The sequence below is a fragment of the Lacerta agilis genome, chromosome 11, assembly GCF_009819535.1.
Source record: "Lacerta agilis isolate rLacAgi1 chromosome 11, rLacAgi1.pri, whole genome shotgun sequence".
NCBI lineage: Eukaryota > Metazoa > Chordata > Lepidosauria > Squamata > Lacertidae > Lacerta > Lacerta agilis.
In genome coordinates this window covers 48,524,924-48,548,007 of record NC_046322.1, presented here as the reverse complement: position 1 = coordinate 48,548,007, position 23,084 = coordinate 48,524,924, and the positions used below count along the sequence as shown (strand labels likewise).

Here is a 23,084-nt window from a genome sequence, read left to right as displayed (position 1 = left end):
GGGCAAAGGCACACTTGTTTCATGAAAAAAATCACAAGGCACACAACCATTAGAAAATGTTAAAAAATTTAACTCTGTGCCTATATTGACTATATATAAAGTAATTTCCCACGGCACACCAGGCAACATCTCGCAGCACACTAGTGTGCCGCGGAACAGTGGTTGAAAAACACTGGCTTAATAGGAGAGGAAGGGGAGAGAAGCAGAGAAGTTGGTACATTGCAAACGTACTGGCAGAGCTAAACTGGCAATTAGCACAGTGCATTTGCACACCAACCTCTGCACTACTTCACCCCCCTCCCTTCCAGTAAGCAAAACCAGCCTGCCTGTCGGGAAGCTCCTCCATACCAAATGAACCGCTTCTGCTTTTAGAAGCCAGGGCTTTTTATTAGCGGGAACTCACAGGAACTCAGTTCCGCCACCTCTCAGGTGGGCACCATTGCCATTCTAAGAGAACAACAAGGGAGGTGTTCATGGTGAATTCTAGCACCTCTTTATTCCAGAAAACTATCACTGACAGAAGCATTTGTGGAATAGCGCTAATGGAAATTTTCCTTCTGCTGTTGTGAGTGAGAAGGGGCAACACCATTCCTGTCGTACATACTAATTGGTACAATCAACTTTTCTTTTCCAGACATTGATGAATGTCTAGTGAACAGATTGCTATGTGACAATGGCTTGTGTCGAAATACCCCTGGAAGCTACAGCTGCTCATGCCCAAAGGGGTATATATTCAGCAGTGAAACTGACACATGTGAAGGTAAGAATTCTGCAGCAAAAAATACGGATGTAGTCCTGAGTTCATAACTTGTTGTTTAGTCGTTTAGTTGTGTCTGACTCTTTGTGACCCCATGGACAAGAGCACGCCAGGCATTCCTGTCTTCCACTGCCTCCCGCAGTTTGGTCAAACTCATGTTAGTAGCTTGGAGAACACTGTCCAACCATCTCGTCCTCTGTTGTCCCCTTCTCCTTGTGCCCTCAATCTTTCCCAACATCAGGGTCTTTTCCAGGGAGTCTTCTCTTCTCATGAGGTGGCCAAAGTATTGGAGCCTCAGCTTCAGGATCTGTCCTTCCAGTGAGCACTCAGGGTTGATTTCCTTCAGAATGGATAGGTTTGATCTTCTTGCAGTCCATAGTTCATAACTATTTATCTCATAAAACTAATTAAGAATTTAAAGAAAGTTGTTGGTTATAAGCCTGAGTTACCACATTCTGTCTTCTTACCTAATGCAAGGTACCAAAGCTTTGTTTCTTACATTTTTTAGTTCCTGTTTTAAATTATTTTTAAGCTTGGAAACTGGTCAAATAGGCTATAACTATTTTGTTACTTATGAATTCATTTCCTGAATATGAATATCTTCCACATCTCATTAAGCTACATTAAGTGGCACCAGCACAGAGCAGCTAAGCAGCCCATTGTTCTTAGAGACACCTGCAGAGAATTCCTCTGGCCTGAATCTATAGAACAGTTGCGATTTGCTGCATCTTCCCAAGCAGACTGAATGATTGGAGGTCTCATAGCTGCCGAATGAATACTAAACTTAGACTGGGCCCTACGTTACCACTACTCCTGTGCATAATATTTTGATGATGTAAAGCTAGAATGGGCCACTAAGACAACAATTTCCCAGGCGGCTTTGTTGCTAGGGCTGAACTTTAGTTAACGCCAACCAGGCCCCAAGTCATCACCTGGGTAAGCAAGCAGATGCCAGGGACTGTTCAGCTTTCATTGGTCACTGTAGCATCCTGTGTAGCTTCTTATTTTATTTGTTTTTAATTATAGTCAGGGGGTGCTCTGTTGAGCATATACATGAGTGCTTCCCAAACTTGGGTCTCCAGCTGTTTTTGGACTACAATTTCCATCATCACTAACCACTTGCTAGCTAGGGATGGTGGGAGTTGTAGTCCCAAAATAGATGGAAACCCAAGTTTGGGAAACACTGATATACATGGTTACAGGTGGGCATTTATCCTAGGTAAATGTATTAAGCATCCGGACAGGAGGATAAAGCTCAAATTTTATTCCTGTTGTGTTGGTTCCATGATTTAAAACGCAAAGCTGCACTTACTCAGAGTATTTTTATTCATTTTTTAATCAACGTTTTTTAGTTAGGTTTCTGCACCCTCCTGGTTTAACACAGGGCTGTCCAACACATGACCCGAGGAGTGCATGCAGCCCTTGGCAACATTTGACACCACTGCCCTCCCCGCAGCCCTCACATTTCCTTTCCAAAGCTGGGTAAGAAGATGCTGGGCTTTAGAAGGGAGGCAAGAACACTCTTGACAGAGTCCTAGAGTCCTCTTGTTTCCCTAGCAAAGCCTAGTTAGTGCTTTCCCAGCTTTGGAAAGGAGGTAGGAGGGCTCTGGGACCCTGCCAGAGCCTTGTGCCTTGCTTAGCTGGCTTTGGGAAGGCAGCACAAGGGTGGGAGGGATATAAAATTTTGGTTCCCCACCCCACTGCATGATAAGGCAGTGTGTGGCCTGCGGGCTCCATGTTGAAGTACCCTTGCGGCCCACTTGGTATGGAAAGTTGGACCGCCCTGGTCTAACATATCATGCATGTAGAACTGGTTGCAAAGCATGTGAAGTGGGGAGGGCTGGGGAGAAAACAGAAATGTTACTTATGTGCCATTTAAAGAGCCCCCATTGTTGGTAAGGTCATTCAGTTCAGGGTCTAAAATTACTTGGCTACACCACTGATCCAAAGGCCCATAGGATACAGTGGAGCTTCCTCTCCATGAACAGAGAGGGAGATCCATGGGGTAGGGAAGAAAGTCCACCCTTGTAGGCCACCTATTGCAGACGCAGAAAGCTTGATCACACATGGTGCTTTGCTGTTGGTGCTCAGTGGTAATAGTGAAAAGGGTTGTTCCAGGAACAGATCTGAGATTACTTTGGATTTGCTCAATCCAGACTCTTCTACTCTCCACTCCCATGACTCCTCCTGGATGGGGATAAAATTATGCAAGCCCTGCAGCTGGCTTACTGATTTTTCTCCTATTGGGATAAGTGGGAAGGAAAGACTGGAAGGTGACCAGGAAATATTACCCCCTCCCACCACGAAACATTCCTACCATCTGTTTTGCCATAAAGTAACTCAGCAGGTCTTTGAATTTTATGTGTCTTCCACCAAGGAGTTTCCCTTTCTTGCTCCCTTTGGATTGTTCTGTCCGTTAGCCTGAGTCAGCTTAGCCATAGATTAATACAGACCATATCCGAGTTGATTTGATAACTTCTAAAAACTTAGGTGTACCTATGAACATACAATGTCTGCTCATTTTTATTGCCACATAATTCTCTTGCATTGCCCTGGGCATTTGAGTAGCATTTCCATATTTATAAAGAATCAGGTGCATTCAGATATCAAACAGTCAGCCAAGACTTGCACTTGGATTGGCTATGGAATATTTTGTCTTGATTTTATAGTGAATTTAATTTGCCCCTTTTAGGAAACGACTTGCTTCTTGAACTAAACTCAGTTATCTCTGAGTTTAACTAAAGTAAACTCGCTCTATAGATGCTTTACTTCTGCCAGTCAATTCAGGTTTAATTCCATGAACATTTGCTAAACCGTCTGGTGTGAGACTTTTAATAACCATGGTGCAGTTATTTGAATTGTATAATAAGGATATAGAGTCATGTCTGTGAAAAACACTTGAAACACAGACATTTCCCAAGTGCAATTAAGATGATGCAGCAGGGACTAGACTTGCAGTTCTATTGAAATGTTATTCTTCAACCCTGAGCTTTCATAATTTTTGAAAACAGACTACAATTCTAAAACCATTTACTTTGAAGAAGCCTGATCAAAGCGCAATAGGGTTACTTGGAACTCAATGACAGCTTAAGTCTGTAATCCTTATACACACTTTACCTGGAAACAAGCCCTATTGAAAATACTGAGACTTACTTCTGAGTAAATACTCATGGGATTACACTGCATGTTTTTATAGGCGCTCAAATGGTCATGAGTGTGTTTTATGTCCTAGTATCATGGGGAGTTTTATTGTAGGCTGAAGGTTGAAATAATACAAGAGGGAGATGCTGACTGTATCTGTTCATCTTGATATTTATCTTCAAAGCACAGCTCTGGCTATAAACGTGTTCACACAGTTGAACATGAATCCAGAACACAAACAACAAAGTATAAATCACTGTAATGTAATCACAAGGGACAATTCCAACTTTGGCTTTGACTCTGAAGAAATGACTAAGCAAACTAAATATGTTACTTTTACAAAAGGTCAACTCAAAATATAGCTAGGCTACGTTTTTCAGTATTAAGAGTATAAAGAATAGATGAACTCAAAAACTTATTAATGTTGAAGGATGTCATTTTAAATTTTCTTTCAAATAATGTTACTACAAAAAATGCCCATTTTTTATTTTTTATTTTTAAACATAGATGAGGATCTTGGGAAATTAGCTTTGTGTCTTAGTTGCACTGTGAAACTGTGGACTTGGAATGCTTCCAACCAGTGTTTCCTCTGATTAAGTAATGCAGTCTGGAGCTATACTGGGAAATTTGGGGTCTCCCCTGTGAACAAGTACCCCAAATGTCTAGATACATAAGTATCCCAGGTGTCCCCCTCTCTAATTATATATGTATATGTGTATGGATGCGGGTGGCACTGTGGGTTAAACCACAGAGCCTAGGGCTTGCTGATCAGAAGGTCGGTGGTTTGAATCCCCACGACGGGGTGAGCTCCCGTTGCTCGGTCCCAGCTCCTGCCCACCTAGCAGTTCGAAAGCACGTCAAAGTGCAAGTAGATAAATAGGTACCGCTCTGGCGGGAAGGTAAATGACGTTTCCATGCGCTGCTCTGGTTCACCAGAAGTGGCTTTGTCATGCTGGCCACATGACCCGGAAGCTGTACGCAGGCTCCCTCGGCCAATAAATTGAGATGAGCGCCGCAACCCCAGAGTCGGACATGACTGGACCTAATGGTCAGGGGTCCCTTTAGCTATATGTGTGTGTGTATGTATGTGTGTGTGTGTGAGAGAGAGTGAGAGTGAGTGACACACACGCACACACACGTATACACACACACACACACACACACACATGCATATATACTGTATATATGTGTGTGTATTAGTCAATAATCAGTAGTGTATCCCAGATGTGCCAACCCAGCCTCTTCTCAGGCAATGAACTGTTTTTAGCACTCTGTTCTGGAGAATCTAAAAAGGGGTGCAAAGGAGTATTTCTGGAGAAATACAGATTTGGGATGGGAATGGGAGAACAGAGTAGCACATCATATTCAAAGGAAGTATAAGTGGAAAAATGTATTTATTATTACATACTAGGGTATATTTATCCAGTATTTAACTAGATCTTGTGTTTAATTTTTCACTTATTTTTTAATTTTAGGTTTAGTGGGTTGGATTTAGTTCTTAGTCCCTCCTTGAGAAAGTAATTATGTACTAAAATGTATTCCATTCCTGAGCCATAACATGAACTCTCTGTTTGGAATAGTATGTCTTGCATGATATAAGACTCGTCTCAAAAAAGATTCAGGTGAACTGCAAATATATTTATACACACAAAACTACTCTTTAGAGAATTACTGTCCTGAAAAAATTACCTTTCTGTTATCAAAAAAGTAGATTCAAGCTAATTTCCCCCATTTTTTAATTAAAAAAGATTGATATTGTTAGGTTGGGCTGCACACCTACATATGGACCTACTTAAAAACAGCACATGGAAAGCCTGAGGATGAGCCATGGGAAGGGGCAGGTGAAATTTAGGAAATGGGCTAGTAAAGGTAAAGGGACCCCTGACTATTAGATCCAGTCACGGACGACTCTGGGGTTGCAGCACTATCTCGCTTTTTTGGCCGAAGGAGCCGGCGTACAGCTTCCGGGTCATGTGGCCAGCATGACCGAGCCACTTCTAGCAAACCAGAGCAGCGCACGGAAACGCCGTTTACCTTCCCACCGGAGCGGTACCTATTTATCTACTTGCACTTTGACATGCTTTCGAAATGCTAGGTTGGCAGGAGCAGGGATCGAGGAACGGGAGCTCACCCCGTCGCGGGGTATAGTTAGTTGCAGCATTACTTTTTAGGAAGTTTCCAGGTCTGTGGAGTCACAGACAGCATTGTAATGTTTAGTTTCTGACAGTGTTTTCTTAATTTTCCCAAAGCCTCATGGAGCCATAAAATGACAGAAACAATACAGCCTTTGTTTGGCCACAGTACATTGTGGCAGGGGGTGGATTGCTTTCCATTAAATGGGCTTTGATTTCTCACAAGACAATTATAATTTATTCTGGAAAACAGTTTCAGTCCAAGTTCTTGGAAGTTTGTAGCTTTATGCGAAGCAGCCAGTTAATTAGCACTTCCCAAAGTATGCAAGCTGTCTTCTGCCCTACATTCTCTGCATTATAGAAATTTAGTTTAACGCTTAAACAAAAAAAGTGAACAAATTTTCCAGACATTCTGGCATAACATGGTTCATGGCAGGGTTTATACATCATAATATTTTCCAAAAACACATGGCGAATCTAACAGTGTCTTTTCCTTCTGGATTATAGATATAAATGAATGTGAAAGCAGCCCTTGTGTCAACGGTGCCTGCAAGAACAATCTTGGTTCTTTCATCTGTGAGTGTTCATCTGGCAGCAAACTAGACTCTACGGGTTTCATCTGTATTGGTGAGTCTATTGGTTTGTTTTGCTGTTTAAACAAAAGCACGAATTCTGTTGGCTATTGTGCTGAATTAAATTCAGTTGACTACATTCCTTAGAGAAAGAATGGTATCTGGAAATATCCAACTTGTAACACAGCAAGGTTTTGTTCCCTAGAAAGAATTTATCAAAATAGATCAAGATTCCCATTTTCTCCATGAGAGTTGTATAAAACAAAGTTTCAAGAATAATATTTCATGTGCTGTCTTATCTTGGACTTATGAAATACTGAATATGGTGAGAATTTTTTTTCCTGGCTCTAACTTTCAAGAGAGATCCACTTCACTGTTGATACATTTTATAGGCCAGAGGTGGGAAGTGTTAGCCTTCCAGATGTTGCTGGACTAGAACTCATTCCTGATGACAGGCCATGCTGGTTGAGGTCCATGGGAGTTGGTTGAGGTCCATGGGAGTTAGAGTCCAACTGCACTTCAAGGTCCACAGCTTCCCACTCTGTTCAAGACATTTTGGGAACTTGCACCTTTGTGTCTATATTAACATTTCTAATAAGGTTCAAATAATTATTATTTTTTGTCCAATCCAACCTGTCTGCTGACCAGTGGGACTTATCATAGCATGTTATTTCTAATGCCTTCATGTATTGGCAGTGGGACCAGCTTGGGATCCAACAGATCCAGGAGCAGCTCAGCCCTTCCCCACCCCAGGAATGTACTGTTTCAGGGATTTCTGCTGCCTGCTGCCACCAAGGATACAGCCAGCAACACTTACAGACTCCTGCCCAAATAGGGAGCTTCATGCTAGTGGTATGACACTGGCATCTAGTGGAATGACACTGCCCCTAATACTTGTATCTCAGTGGTCTAAACTCAGTTTATAAATGGGGTTCTGTTTTTCACTGTTGCTAAGTGAAAGTTAGAGATCATGATTATTTTACAATGCGAGCCTTTTCATGAATATTCAGAGGTAAGTCCCATTGTAAGTAAATATGTATGGGCCTGCAAGGAGAAGAGTCAACGAGCCTTCCCCTGGCATGCAAGCTTTTTGTAAAAAAACAAAACAAAACACAACCCCCCCCCCAAAAAAAAACCCAAACCCAAAATAAGAACAAGTACACAAAGGTGTGTAGTTTGTCTCTGAGATGTTGACAGATGAACTGGCAACCGGAGCACAAAGTACTGCAAGCATCCCAATGATCAGGCTGGCTGTAACCATTTTCACTTCCAACACTGATGACACAGGTGGATTATGAATATCCTGTTTTGTTTTAATTCACTGCAGACAGTCTGAAAGGAACGTGCTGGCTGAACATTCAAGACAGTCGTTGTGAAGTGAACATCAATGGAGCCACTCTAAAATCAGAATGCTGTGCTACTTTGGGAGCTGCTTGGGGTAGCCCTTGTGAGCGCTGCGAATTAGGTAGGGGTTTTTTGTTTTTTACGTTGGAATGTTCTCCAGCTACTTGGCAGAAATATGTGAGTTGTTTCAGTGGTGGAACATTGCTTTAAAACTGGCTGACTGTATGCATCCTTTAAGTAAAGAAAAGTCTGCTTATTAAATTCATTTACTGTGTTACCAAATATATTTAATTGGTCTGGATTCAGACTTCCCAGGAATGGAACTCTCCTAGTGGAATGCTTCTGCTGGAGGGGGAGGAGGTGGTTTTTCAATATTTCCAATTCCCCCTGTAGCCACCTATGCCCCCTGAAAATCTACTCTAGATGTTTGCAAGGGGGGAGGGTTCCAGAAAAGCATGGGAGGTGGCAATGTAGGTTAACAACAACAACAACAACAACAACAACAACAACAACAACCCATCTGGCTGTGCTGCCCCAGCCACTCCAGTTAGCGCCCAACAAAATATTAAAAACACAATAAAAAATCACCCATTAAAAACTTCCCTGAATGGGGCTGCCTTTAGATAACTTCTAAAAGTGAAATACAGTTGTTGTTTATCTGTTTGACATCTGATGGTGGGGTGTTCCACAGGGCAGGTGCCACTACCAAGAAGGCCCTCTGCCTGGTTCCCTGTAGCTTCATGTCTCAGAGTAAGGGAGCTGCCAGAAGGCCCTCAGAGCTGAACCTCAGTGTGCAGGGTGGATGGTGGACATGGAAACCCTCCTTCAGGTATACAGGGCCAAGGCTGTTTAGGGCTTTAAAGGTCAACACCAACATAGGCTAAAATCATAGGCTAAAATGATTGAATTTTATCAAATCTGTTAACAAATATAGCTGTTGGTCCCCTTCATGGCAATTCAGCCTCATTGACCTAGCATGTTCTGAAATAAATCTTTGCTCCACTGCAGACACAGCATGTCCCAGAGGATTTGCAAGAGTCAAAGGTGTTTCCTGTGAAGGTACAGTTATTCTTTGTTGTTCTTTTTCACAAATGTAATTATTGAACCTATTTTTTTCTAACAACAACAACAACAACGCCTGTTGAAGTCAAGGAACCATGACTCTAAGCTGCTCCATATCCCTTATCCTTTCTCATTTTTTGTGCATTATTTTAAAAAATATACAATTTCTAAACAACCACTGAGTCAGTGAAAAGGCTGTTGGGGTTGAAGAATGTTATAAACGGGGCGTGGGACAGTTCCTTGATCTCATTCAGCATGCTAATTATTCTTATATTTCCCTAGTTGGAGCAATGTGATAGTATTAAATGAATATGTCAGTTCTTTCACAATATGTTATACATCTAGTACAAACTGTTTCAGTCTCAATAAAATCAAGATAAATTGTAGTTTCCTATTCATACTTTATGCTAGATGTAAATGAGTGTGAAGTTTTCCCTGGAGTGTGCCCCAATGGACGGTGTGTCAACAGCAGAGGATCTTTTCATTGCGAGTGTCCTGACGGCCTAACATTGGATGGAACAGGCAGAATGTGTTTAGGTGAGCAACCATAAAACCTTCACTGTGTGGTTGATTTAGGGTCGGTTCACACATTAGCTTTGTACCAAGAGTCCACAGGCCCTGAATCCTTTTGTGCTCCTAGTGACCTCCAGTTGCAGTAGCCATTTCATTTCATTTCACTTTTAATTTGTATACCACTTCTCTATATTGCTATACACAAGGCAGTTTACAAGCTGAAGAAACAACAAAATAGCAAAGATCACATACCTAATAATCTGACCCAATACAAAAAAGTCATAATAAATAGAACTTTAAGATAGATAACTTATATCAAAGAAAACAATTTTCGACAACACATTAGAACATAATAGTGAACAGTAAAATTAAATATCAGCAAATAATAATGAAACAGTTTACATCTAACAATTACAATAAAGAATTACTAAGCTATAATCAGTAAAAAGAATGACAAGTCACAATGGATAAAATACCACAATGACAAGTCACATCCAGATTACCAGTACTTGTTTATTGAGCATTCACCCTGATTTGTTTGACATGTAAAAGCAAGTGTTAACCCACATTTCCCAGTGCATTTTCCCCATCACTCTCCTTATCTCAAAAAGTCCAGTCTTTTGCAAGGCTTGCCAATCCACCATGATTGCAAGACCTGAATTTACCGTTATGTGATTGAATCCTACCTGAAAATTGCAGAAGTCTGAAAGTGCCCCTAGGCTCTGAAACCCTTGGGTGTGTGAATCTAGTAGAATCCAGCAATACTTACTTCTGCATGAACATTTATAGGATTCTACTGTCAATCTTTTTAGTTAGAAATACCCAGAGAAAAAGATCATGCAATGTCATGTGTCCATTAGATTAAAATACTCTTAACTTTTCATATTAGAAGTGTGTAAGATCTGAAGGCTGTACTTGGAAGGCCTTTTTATGTGCTTGGAGTGGTGTGTTTTTTTGTGGGTTTTTTTTTTAAAAAAAGTTTTTACTGGTTTATTTGCAATTGTACTTTCCATCTACTTCTAGGAATTTCACATTCGTTATGTACTTGTTAGATGCCAGTACTTTATGAAATAGTTGTAGACATATTGAATCCATTTTAAAACACTATAGCCAAAAGAGAATGAAAATTAGGAACGAAGCTCTGCCATCACCCAAACCAACCCAGCATTCAATTCAGGAATTTCTCACTCTTAAGAAAACAGCAGGGTAAAAACGCACTCAAGAAAGATAATAGCAATTTCAAAAAATGAACTCAATTTCTGGGCAAGTTATTGGGGGGAAATGCCTAAAGGCATTGGCTTGCCCAGGAGGGCAGAGGGCTGGCAGTGTACTTGCTACCAGAAGTCCAGTTTTTCTTCATTAGCAGGACATTGTTCATCTTTCTGGGTGAAAACTTACTGCACAATCCAAACCGCAGAGACCACTGCATCTGCAATCCTGTGATTCACATCGGCTGGTGGGGAAGGGGGAAAGAGCAGGCAACTTGCTGTGCCAGCCCTGGAGCTGGAACAGTTTTCGAACCCAAATCTGGCCTGATGCCATCTTGTGTGACAGCAGAGGTTAAGTGTGACAGCTTACGGTCCAGTGGATAACAGGCAAGTTCAGCAAACATCCCACTTAGGGGCTTACTGCTGGCTGCTACCTGCAGGGAACTCACTGGCAGTAGTTCTACCCTTCCACACATTTGATGGGCAGAAGGGGAAGCTCTGCATCAGGGAGCAGCTTCACATCTCCCCATTGTGGTAAGAATTCCCCTCTACACTACCTTGCTCGTTACCCAGGTGAGGAACAACCACCCTTTGAATAAACCACAGAACCAAGGAAACTCTTTCCAAGTCCAGCATCCAGATTTAGGGACCCGGCATTTATTATGACTATTGCAGTAGGACAGAGCTCACTCAACGTGCCAGTTGAGAAGGTCTGCCCCGGGGCACTTCAGAACAAAAAGCTTATGTAGTAGTTCAAACACAGCAAACAGTGGTCAAATGGCCAAGCGGCATATCGGGGCATCACTCCAAGGTGATGTGGGGGTGAAGATACCAGCATGGAGCCATGTGTGCTTTGCTTCTCATGACATGCAACCTTTCCTGACGTATTTGAAAGTAACTCTTTGTTTGCTGTGTTAGATGCCAGTACAGTGGTACCTTGGTTTGCATACGTCTTGGTTTGGATTACAAACATGTCAAACCTGGAAGTGCGTGCCCCGGTTGGCAACCTTGGTTTTTTTTGGATTACAACCCTTTTTTTTTTATTACGGACAATTTTTTGGGGGGGGAGGCCCCATTGGTGAAAGCGCGCCTTGGGTTACAACCTGTTTTTGGTTTACAAACGGACCTCTGGGCGGCTCCCAACAGAACATTAAAAACACGATAAAAGATCAAACATTAAAAACTTCCCTAAGGGCTCCATAGACCAGAGATCAATGTTGCTGGTCCCATATTTGCCCAAGCCAGAATTTGGAGTGCTCATGATAAGCCACGTACTTGATGGTGCGAAAGTTTTAGGATTGGGCTCCAGAACTTCAACATCTGGCATTGTTTTCAATCTCTTTTGTAGATATCCGAATGGAGCAGTGCTATCTGAAGTGGGATGAAGATGAATGTGTTCAACTTGTCCCTGGAAAGTTCCGGATGGATACCTGCTGCTGTGCTGTGGGTGCCGCTTGGGGATTGGACTGTGAGGAATGTCCCAAGCCTGGGACAAAAGAGTATGAAATATTGTGTCCCAGAGGACCAGGCTTCTCCAACCGAGGAGATATTTTAACAGGCAGGCCTTTTTATAAAGGTAAAATAGCATTTGTGGTGGAATTCCATCAAGGGCAGTATCATTTGTACATTTTACTTTTCTCCAACTTGTATTATGTTTTCTGTATAATTTTATGCATGTAAGCATATATAAGTTATGATTTCTTCGCTTGGATTTATGGTCCACCTAATACAGTCATATCTTGGTTCTTGAATGGCTTAGTTGACGAACAAATCGGTTCCCGAATGCCAAAAACCTGTAAGTAAATGTTCCAGTTTTCGAATGTTTTTCGGAAGCCAAACATCCAATGCGGCTTCCGCTTGAGTGCAGGAAACTCCTGCAGCCAATCGGAAGCCGCGCCTTGGTTTCCGAATGGTTTCAGGAGTCAAACGGACTTCTGGGATGGATTAAGTTCGAGAACTAAGGTTCTACTGTATAGGTCTGCAGTCTAGTAGATGACATGCCATAAACATGAGGGACTGCCCTTGAGCCATAGGGCTCAAGAGAGCCCTGTTTCTTCCCCTTCCTTGTGGCATATGTATGCAGGTTCTACCTAGGGTATTACAGGGAATGAGAGTGGCATGTTTGCTTCCCATGTCCCTACCCAGCCCCCCCCCCCACTCTGATGCAAGCTATTGAAGCAACCAGATGTTGCATAGCACAGATGATGCATATAGCAGCCTCTCAACTATCTACTAAGAAAAGCAGCTGTAGAAGACTATTGAGTTTGAGTGAAGCAAGAGAAGGCGTACTGCTTACTCCACTTTCCCCTCTGGCTATTTTTCTATTTGAAAACGCATGTCTTTCACCAATGATGGAAAGCTAGCTTGGAGAAGAGAAAAAACAAAAGAAAAAAAATTCTTCCAGTAGCACCTTAGAGACCAACTAAGTTTGTTCTTGGTATGAGCTTTCGTGTGCATGCACACTTCTTCAGATACATTGAATATACTGAATATACACTGAATATACTGGAAGGATTTTTTGATTTTTTTGATTTTATATTTTGTTTTGACTATGGCAGACTAACACGGCTACCTATCTGTAATTGGAGAAGAGAGTTAGAGTAGGAAAGTGGCTGGAGGAGAAAAAGCTTAATCAGCCCCTCTCCACCTTATTCCTCCACTTGATGTCACAGGCTTGTGACAGTTGTCAGGATAAGACTATCTAGAGATCTGCCATGCAATACCTAGTTTTGCCATTATACAAGTCAAAGCAGGATATAGAAAGGCTATTCTAACTGCCCTGACTCCACTGTGGCTGTAATTATGAAGCCCTTACCCTACAGTGGCTCTGGGTCTTACCACTCTCTGAACAATAGAGTGGGCCCTAAAAATAAATAATTTGGAAAGACAAAATATTCCTTTGTCCATTATTATTCGATCTGCACAAACCCTCTCTTATGAATGAATTAATACTTCTCTTCTAATGGCCTCCAGACACTTGCTTGGTAATTTGACCAACTAATTACCTGTTTTGAGACTAAATCTTTCTTTATTCACTTTATCTCTCCTGTTAACTGTATCAGCCACAGAGAACCATAGCATATGATTTAAAATGTTAATGGTTGTTTGTATAATTTTAACATATATTTGAGAGGATCAGTTGCAGAAATAGAACACCTGGTGCATTTACTAAAATAGATTCCGCTGTTCTAGTTCTCTTTGATAAAACAGTACATTTTGAGTTGTCACTGTTTGCACGATAAGTGAGCTCTTGCATTGCATAAAATATGTGAACTCATTTTATCTATTTTCCTCTTGCAGATATAAATGAGTGCAAAGTGTTCCCTGGCATGTGCACAAATGGCAAATGCAGAAACACAATTGGAAGCTTCAAATGTAGATGTAACAGTGGATTTGCTTTAGACATGGAAGAAAGAAATTGTACAGGTGAGTTTGACATAGGAATCCTTAGAGAAACATTGGTGCATACAAAGGGAGGTTTGAGCTGCCCACTCATCCCCCTCCTGGAATGTGACTTGCATGACATTCAAGTTTGCATCCTGTAGCAACTTTCCATTAATCTGGGTGGTTGAGGGCTCCTCACCACAACCAAAGCCTGCAAAGACCTTGCAAGAAGTGTACAGTGGTACCTTGGTTTAAGAACAGCTTAGTTTATGAACAACTTGGATTAAGAACGCTGCAAACCCGGAAGTAGGTGCTTTGATTTGTGAACTTTGCCTTGGAAGCAGAACATGCTTCGTTTCCTGTTGAGTGTGTTCCATTTGTAAATGGAGTCCCCTGCTGCTATGGGAAAGCACACCTTGGTTTTAGAATGCTTTGGTTTAAGAACGGACTTCCAGAACGGATTAAGTTCGTAAACAACTGTAGTTTTAAAAAGTGTGAAGTAATGAAATTAACTCAGATTTATCAGAAGTTAGAGCAGAGCAGGAGCATACCCTTGCACCCCACAATGTGGAACTGCCCCCTCATCTTTTTTTTTAAGTTAAAAGAAGCCACAAGGGCCTGTAAGTTTGAGTGGAATAATGACAGGAAGTGCACTTGCTCAACTTTTTATAGATACACCCCCCCCCCCCGCCCCAAATGCTCCCTACTGTTTTTCTACATGGAAGGAGAGGGGCTCAGTGTTTGTGATTTTCAGCAGAAAAATGTTGAAAAGGAAGAAGTTTAGGTAGTGTCTTTCCCCCCGTTCCTCCATTAGCCTTGGCTTCTTTTCATTTAAAAAGTCTGGAAACCATTTCCGCCATGGTCTTCCCAGAGAACAGCACAGTCAGCAGTATAGGTATCAGGCACCCAAGGGTAACACACCTGTAAGGAGCACAGGGCCAATCCCTGAAGCATTCTGGCTCCTACCTCTGATAGTTCATCTGCCCTCTCCAAGAGAGCCAGCAAAGAGAAGGAATGGCACACTCCTTCTCCCACCCCTTTCTCTCCATTTAGGGAAGTTTTTATTGTTTGATGTTTTATCACATTCTTCTTCTTCTTCTTCTTCTTCTTCTTCTTCTTCTTCTTCTTCTTCTTCTTCTTCTTCTCTTCTTCTGTTGAGAGCCAGATGGGTGGGGTATAAATAATATTGTATTATTATTATTATTATTATTAGCTACTGATAGAGCCCAGAGGGAAAGGCATATGGAGAGCAGCAACCGCAGTAAGAAAGAGGAGGTGGGAACACTTAGCGTTGGAAGGCCTTATCTACCATTCCTTTCCTCAGTGAGTTTCACGAGACCACTGCTTGCCCTTGCATTTAGAGACTTTGAAATACTTCCAACTAATGTTCAAAACTATCAAGCCCCAAGTTTCAGTGCAAGATTGCTTTTGTTTCAGTCCATGGAACACCTCAGTCCAAGAATGCTGGGCCCAACCTGTCCAAATAGCCATTGACTGTGCCATATTTCAGGGTCTCAAGACTTGAACTTCTGAAGATTGAACAAGGATAATCCAGCTATTCCCCTGTTATTATCCCGGATTTACTAAATTTGCAATGCATCTTTCATCTTTTTATAATGCTGTGCAGAGATAACAGTTTGGGCAAGAAATCTGGTGACAGTTGGGTGCTTGGAATGATTGCTTAAAATAACAGTATCTACTGTTACCACCAATGGTGTTCCAGGTTTTGTACATCCAGTATCTTCAAAACTTGGTCTCAACACACCAGGGAACATTCTCACAGGTGCAGTTTATTGAAATTGCTGTATTAGCAGGATGAATCCCAAATGGATCCCAAGCTGTCCAAATAAATCAGTATCTAGCATTGTCCTATAAACAAAAGCCATTCTTTTCACACTGGAGCAAATCTGAGGTTGAGGTTTTTCCTGAGACTTTCTACAACTGTGATGAATGGATGTGCGCACAGTGGGTGGTTGCACATTAACAGTGAAAAGAAGTTTGTTCTGGAACTGCGGAAGTCAAATAAATGTGCTGGGGTAATATAAAATGTGGGTGGTAAGGCATGTGAATCAAGGCCTTTCTAGATGTTAATGTTGCTATAGCTGGTGATTTCCTTGTTTTCATAATGATTGCATTGACGGGCAATGCACTTGCTCGGCTTAGCTCTTAAGTCTAAAGCAATTCTGAGAGTCGGGAAGGAAAATATCACCCGGAGATTGTATCCCTCACAAATGTCAAGAGAGCTTTCTTTTCCTCTAGAGCAGCGCCTTCTTTTTCTTCTTCTTCTTTGGCGATCACTCGTAGCTGAGGAAGACGGGGTCAGTCTTCTAACTTAGGGGAAATCTCCCAGCCATCCCAAACTAGTTCTGCTTTATGGGCAGGAAACACTGTTTTTATAAAGCTCAAAGTTCTTCAGCAGAAGTTCTTTTAAACTATTTTAAAGTTTTCCTGACATTCTTTCTAGCATATCCCTTCCACATAATTTCCTCTATAATCTCTAGTAAAGGGGCTGAAGTTGAATTTATACAGAAAGGGAAGAAGCATTGAAGGCTAATCTCTGTGAGACCTTCTGCCAATGCAAGACCTAAGCAATCTCAAAGGCTCCTCTTTGGGAGGCCACCTGCTTGCCCTTTTTACCACTACACCTGAGAATTTTGTCTCACCTCTTCAGCCAGTTTGGGGAGCATCTGTCACCCCACAGATTTATGGGCTTCCCTGGCTTGGGAGCTGGTGAGCTTGGGTCAGTTTCCAAGTCTCTGCCCCTAAAGAGCAGCCGCAGCAGCAAGCAACAGACTTCCCTGTGTAAGAGATGACATGCTGGTCACCATTGACTCCTGTTCCTATCCAGTCCGTTGCTCTGGAAGCATATGGCAACGTGGAAGAGACAATACCCAGTATGCAGCTAAGGTGAACTCTCCCTTTTTACACTTTCTGTTGCTCAAATCAGCAGTTCCAGGATGTGATCTAAGCATGGAGCTGAATTGAACAGTACTCAGAATAATTAGAGTAGATGGAGCTCATCCATGCCTGCGGAGAGTCTAGATGAACATCCATTTGTGAAGGTTAAGCTATTGCTTTCCACTCAGGAGGCAGCCCCCTGAGATCACAGCATGCCAACTTTATGAAGAAGTGTTCAAAGAATCTTACTAGAGGAGGGAGAGTTTCCATGGGAAGTTGTACAAATAGTTGTACAAATTGCTCTTCACAACCACTTTGATTATTTCCCAACCGCTTCAATTATCAAATTCCATTTTCAGATATCATGATCATAGAATCATAGAGTTGGAAGAGACCACAAGGGCCATCCAGTCCAACCCCCTGCCAAGCAGGAAACACCATCAAAGCATTCCTGACAGATGGCTGTCAAGCCTCTGCTTAAAGACCTCCAAAGAAGGAGACTCCACCACACTCCTTGGTAGCAAATTCCACTGCCGAACAGCTCTCACTGTCAGGAAGTTCTTCCTAATGTTTAGGTGGAATCTTTTTTTTTTTTTTGGTAGCTTGAATCCATTGCTCCGTGTCCGCTTCTCTGGAGCAGCAGAAAACAACCTTTCACCCTCCTCTATATGACATCCTTTTATATATTTGAACATGTATATCATATCACCCCTTAACCTTCTCTTTCTTCCTACTGTATTTCGGATTCCTGACACTTTGATATTTCAAATGTTTAAATATCTCCAGTATTCTCTGCAAATAATTAAAGGAAAAAATGGATTTAAAAATGGATTGTCAGTCTTGTTATATATTTATTTATTCTGAAACTAGACATTGATGAGTGCCATATCTCACCTGACCTCTGTGGAAGTGGTACCTGTGTCAACACTCCAGGCAGCTTTGAATGTGAATGCTTTGAAGGCTATGAAAGTGGATTTATGATGATGAAGAACTGCATGGGTAAGTAAACGATGAATGTTTTAGTACATATACATTTCGAAGCTTGTGTAAGACATGTTCATAGCTATATGCCCATTTTTCATACCATCTGATTGTGCTTACATACAGCAATTATGTATATGAAGTATTACAAATATCCTGTCCCTTTATGGGCACAAGGTAGCCTTTGAGGCCTGAACACGTCAACTAGGCATAAAATTGTGTACTTGTTATTGGATTAGCAGCGGTTAAATGGTCTGAAAGTTGTGCAAACTACAGTATATAAGACAACACATTTCCCCATCATCACAGTAGTTGCAACGACAAAAGGTAACATACTTCCCATGAGAAACATGGGTTCCTTTGTTTTGCTGCCTGCAGCCATTTGCTAAAACGAGCCTTTCATAATAAAAGAGGAAAGAAAACTTTAATATTTGATAGCAGTATATGTAAGAAATTTGAAATAAAACAATTCTGCATGATCTGGGTTTTCAAATTTCATGAATTTCTTTAACCTAATTATGAATTTGGGATTCCCTCAGGTGAATAAATCATCCAATTTCCTGTATTCTATACAATTTTATGTTTTATTTGTTATGAAATCTGAAGGATATAAGTATCATTGTTGTTATGAAACAGCCTCCTTCTCAGGGAGTCAGACGTCCCTAATTACTTCCAGATGTTTACAATCTCTTACTTCATCTCAAATGGTCCCCATAACAATATTTCCCTTATATTTTCTTTTCAGATATAGATGAATGCGAGCGTAACCCTCTTCTCTGTAGAGGTGGCACGTGTGTGAATACTGAAGGAAGCTTTCAATGTGACTGTCCTCTTGGGCATGAACTGTCTCCATCACGTGAAGATTGTGTGGGTGAGTTTCAGGTGTCTCTGAATGAAATGTTCCTTGTTCTATAGCTAGTAATTTTTCCTAGCTATAATGATAACTCGGTTCGTAATATGAATTTGTCTAGCTCCTAATGCTTTGACGAATGGCAAATCAAGTGTAATTTTCCTCTGAAGTTCTTGGACTGGAAATGTAAAATGAGATTTTGCACACATGCAGCCAGAGATCAGCCTAACCATAAAGGTCTATTCACGTAAATTATTTAATATTGAACTGTTAATTAAACTCTTAATGGTTGCTATAAAATGTTTTTGGTCCATGTTATGGACACAGCCAAGCTGAGCTTTTCAAGTCTGATTTTGTGTTTTGTTTGTTTTGTTTTGGGGTTTTTTAAAATGCCATTGGGAACTGTGAAGGCCCTTCATATTTGGCAAAGCAAAGCTCCCAGTCTTTCAGGTCGAGGAAGCTGTGCAATCTGTGAGCTTGTCCGACCAGGACAAGGGAAGTCCCCCAATCTAAATTAGCTAAAGGCTAAGCACACTGAAGTTTAATACAGATTTGAAGCTCCTTGTGTCTCTTTTTTTGGAATTTTGGAATTTCTGTGTTGTTTTGACACATGGAAACATTCAGAATAAACTTAAACTTCATATCAGAACCCACTTTCATAAAAATGTTAATTTTTAAGTCTGTAAATATATTCTCAACTTCCTAATGGCCAGCAATGTAATTCTTGTTTTTCAGATATTAATGAATGTTCTCTTAGTGATAACCTCTGCAGAAATGGCAAATGCGTGAACATGATTGGGATGTATCAGTGTTCATGCAATCCTGGGTATCAGGCCACTCCAGACAGACAAGGCTGCATTGGCAAGTATTTTATTTTTATTTCTGCATAAATGTTTCTGGTTTGTTTCTTTTTCCAAACTTCGATTTCATAACTGTAAATTAAATAATCAACGACGGCATCTTTCAGAATTCAAACAGTGGTATGCCCCTCTACTCTAAAACAAACAACCCATTATTACAAAATATGCTGAGCTATATTTTGCATTCTTATTTTATGTTAACTTTATTTCACTCACTGTTGTCAATTCATTCTAAAATCAGTTAGGTACTTAGTGCCTACTGTCTTCTGCTGATAGGAAGGGGAAAGTGGGGAAAATATGAGGGAAAGTTGGGATGCTTTAACAAAGTACCAAATCGATCTAATAATCTGTCCACAATATTCCCTCCCTAGATATTGATGAATGCATGATCATGAATGGAGGCTGTGACACCCACTGCACTAATTCAGAAGGCAGCTATGAATGCAGCTGCAGTGATGGATATGCTCTGATGCCAGATATGAGGACTTGTTCAGGTAAAAGAATGAAGAGTAGCATCTCAATTATGTTCTGCAGAACTGCATCCATAAAACATTGGAATTGTGTGTGAATTTCTTTACTGTATGATGCAGTGGTTTGAAGAAGAAGCTATGAACCAGAAGGTCTCTTTGGTTCAAATGCAATCTTGGCTATTTCTATATGGAGATAATGGACTTAATAGGTGCCCTTAGGAACCTATTTCTCTGGATGCAGTATGGAGAAAATTGTATAGGCTTATCTTGCAGTGTTGAATGAATAGGTGACCTGGTTCACATGTCATGCCAACCATGGGCTCACAAGCTTTGTTTTTTCTGCTTGCATGCTCTAAATCTTTCCTGGCTGGAAAACTTAGATGTGTGCTTGCCCTCCAAATTGTTATTGGAAAACACAGTTGGAAGCCCATTCCCAATTCTGGCTTGGAGGGCAAACACAAATATTACCTTACCAGTTCAGGTGTTAAGTCCAAGGCTTGCTCATGCAACATCAACACATGCTTTTCCATTACAAATGAACTGGCATTGTGTAAATGAAATGTCTTAAACATTCTACATTAATGCTAAGCAGTAGTATATATGTTAACACCATTACAGCCATGTAGATATATAGCAACAGAATAGTAACAAACTTAGCATGGCAGGCTTTACAGAAGATTTACCTGTTCAGAATTTCACAGTGATAAAATTTCCCTATAGACATTGATGAATGTGAAAACAACCCAGATATCTGTGATGGTGGGCAGTGCACCAACATTCCAGGAGAATATCGATGTCTTTGTTATGATGGATTCATGGCTTCTATGGACATGAAAATATGCATTGGTAAGTAATTTAGAGGTAGCTTTCAAGAGTTGTAAATATATTGTTAATGCGATTTTTGATTCTCAAAATTAGAAACCTTTTCCTTAAGGGAAAACATCACTAATGTAGTAACTTAAGATTTGATCTTGTGACTACTTCACAGAAGAAGGTTTAAACCTCATCAAAAGAAGCACTGATAAACTAAAATGTAGTTAAATCTTGTGGTGGTAAACTGCCCTAGATTCCCTGCTGACTGTCCTGGGGAAAATGTTTCCTTTTCTTTAACCTTCAAAGCTGGGGAAAGGTGGCAGTAGAAGCAGCACAGAACAAGAAGTAAGGTTTTCCTTCCCCCTCCCTTAACAGTCATCCTAAAAAGTTCTATAGCACATCAGGACTGAAAGAACAATAATAGAAATTGGCATTGCCACCAATAAAACCTTACATATTCCAGCTCTCTACTGATCTGATCTGAAAAAGGGATTGGAAGGTGCTCTTTTAAGAATCTCAGAAGTTAATTTCTGAGCTAAACTCTGGTGTCATCCTCTTTGGTGATAACCAAGACAGAATCAAAACTAAATTCCTTGGAGAATACCATTCAGTTGGCCATTATCACACCAGTTAAAATATAGCACACATCGTTCCTATTTCAGCTGTTGTGTTTTTGCAGAATAGAAACTTCCTCCTGGCCCAACCAGACATATTCAGAATCTATACCTTCCCTAATAAATACTCATAAGTCTATAAGGAGGGGCAATTCACACTTTTGGGAATCTTGAATACTAAGGGCTAGTTCATGGATGATGGGGAATATATTAATGTATTATAAAAGTAATAGACTTCTTAAAGAAAAGTAGCTGAGATAATTCCAATTTATTTTTTGAAAACAGATTTAAATTTTTAGCAACCATCAGGTCTTATGCTTCAGTAATATTTTTATTCATGTATATCTTTTTGCTACACTGAAGTGTCTCATTTTCTCATTGGTTCCTATCTTGTTGCTTCATACAATGATATGATCTAGTTGAAAAAATTAAGATTAAAAATGATGTCAAATTCTTGGTATATTTATTACGTTAATTGTATAAGATAATTTATTTTGAGTGATTTGACTAACGAAGAACAAGTTTTCAGTTACTAACTAAACTATATTAACTTACAGATGTGAATGAGTGTGACCTGAATTCCAACATCTGTATGTTTGGAGAGTGTGAGAACACCAAGGGGTCCTTCATTTGTCATTGCCAGCTGGGTTACTCTGTCAAGAAGGGAACCACAGGATGTACAGGTATGATATACTTCGCAGCTTCCTTGAGAACCAAATAGTTGTGGCATACCTCTTTGTAGGTAAAGGTAATGATAAAGGACCCCGGGATGGTTAAGTCCAGTCAAAGGCGACTAGGAGGTTGCGGTGCTCATCTCGCTTTCAGGCCGAGGGAGGTGGCGTTTGTCCACAGACAGCTTTCCTGGACATGTGGCCAGCAGGACTAAACCGCTTCTGGTGCAATGGAACACCATGACGGAAGCCAGAGCGCACAGAAACACCATTTACCTTCCCGTCACAGCGGTACCTATTTACCTGCCCTGGCATGCTTTCAAACTGCTAGGTTGGCAGGAGCTGGGACAGAGCAATGGGAGCTCACCCCATCTCAGGGATTTGAACCACTGACCCAAGAGGCTCAGTGGTTTAGACCACAGCACCATCTGCCTCCCCCACCTCTTTGTACATGCACATATCTAATCGTGGGGAAGCAGTCCTGCAGAGCAAAACTCAGAACTGCAGTTATTTTTGAGTTTAGTATGCTCCTTTAAAAAAAATATTTAGCTATTAGTACCATTTTATCAAGTATCACTGCTTTTGTGCTCCTCCCGAGGTCCCATTAAAATGCTATTGCAGCTATTATTTTTAAAGCATTTAAGGCTGCAAACCCTATACATATTTAGCTGGAAGTCCCAAACAACACAGTGAAGCTTACTGCTCAGGAAACATGCACAGGATTGTACTGTATGCATCAGACCTCTTAGATAATTAAACAATCTATGCCCTTTTAAACTGGGGGGGGGGTTATTGTTTATGTTTGTTATTACGA

The 23,084-nt window shown here is 40.9% G+C and overlaps 1 protein-coding gene across 1 annotated transcript in view; it reads left to right on the top strand.

Moving 5' to 3' along the window:
* FBN2 (fibrillin 2) overlaps positions 1-23,084 on the top strand; it is a 132,355-nt gene that overhangs the window by 68,935 nt on the left and 40,336 nt on the right. Inside the window, exons 19-31 of the mRNA XM_033164487.1 lie at positions 635-760; positions 6,538-6,657; positions 7,930-8,067; positions 8,955-9,005; positions 9,420-9,545; positions 12,078-12,305; positions 14,030-14,155; positions 17,882-18,010; positions 18,738-18,863; positions 19,578-19,703; positions 20,074-20,196; positions 20,893-21,018; positions 22,157-22,282. Of these exons, the coding sequence (XP_033020378.1) occupies positions 635-760; positions 6,538-6,657; positions 7,930-8,067; positions 8,955-9,005; positions 9,420-9,545; positions 12,078-12,305; positions 14,030-14,155; positions 17,882-18,010; positions 18,738-18,863; positions 19,578-19,703; positions 20,074-20,196; positions 20,893-21,018; positions 22,157-22,282 (1,671 nt within the window). The remainder of the gene's footprint in view (positions 1-634; positions 761-6,537; positions 6,658-7,929; positions 8,068-8,954; positions 9,006-9,419; positions 9,546-12,077; positions 12,306-14,029; positions 14,156-17,881; positions 18,011-18,737; positions 18,864-19,577; positions 19,704-20,073; positions 20,197-20,892; positions 21,019-22,156; positions 22,283-23,084) is intronic.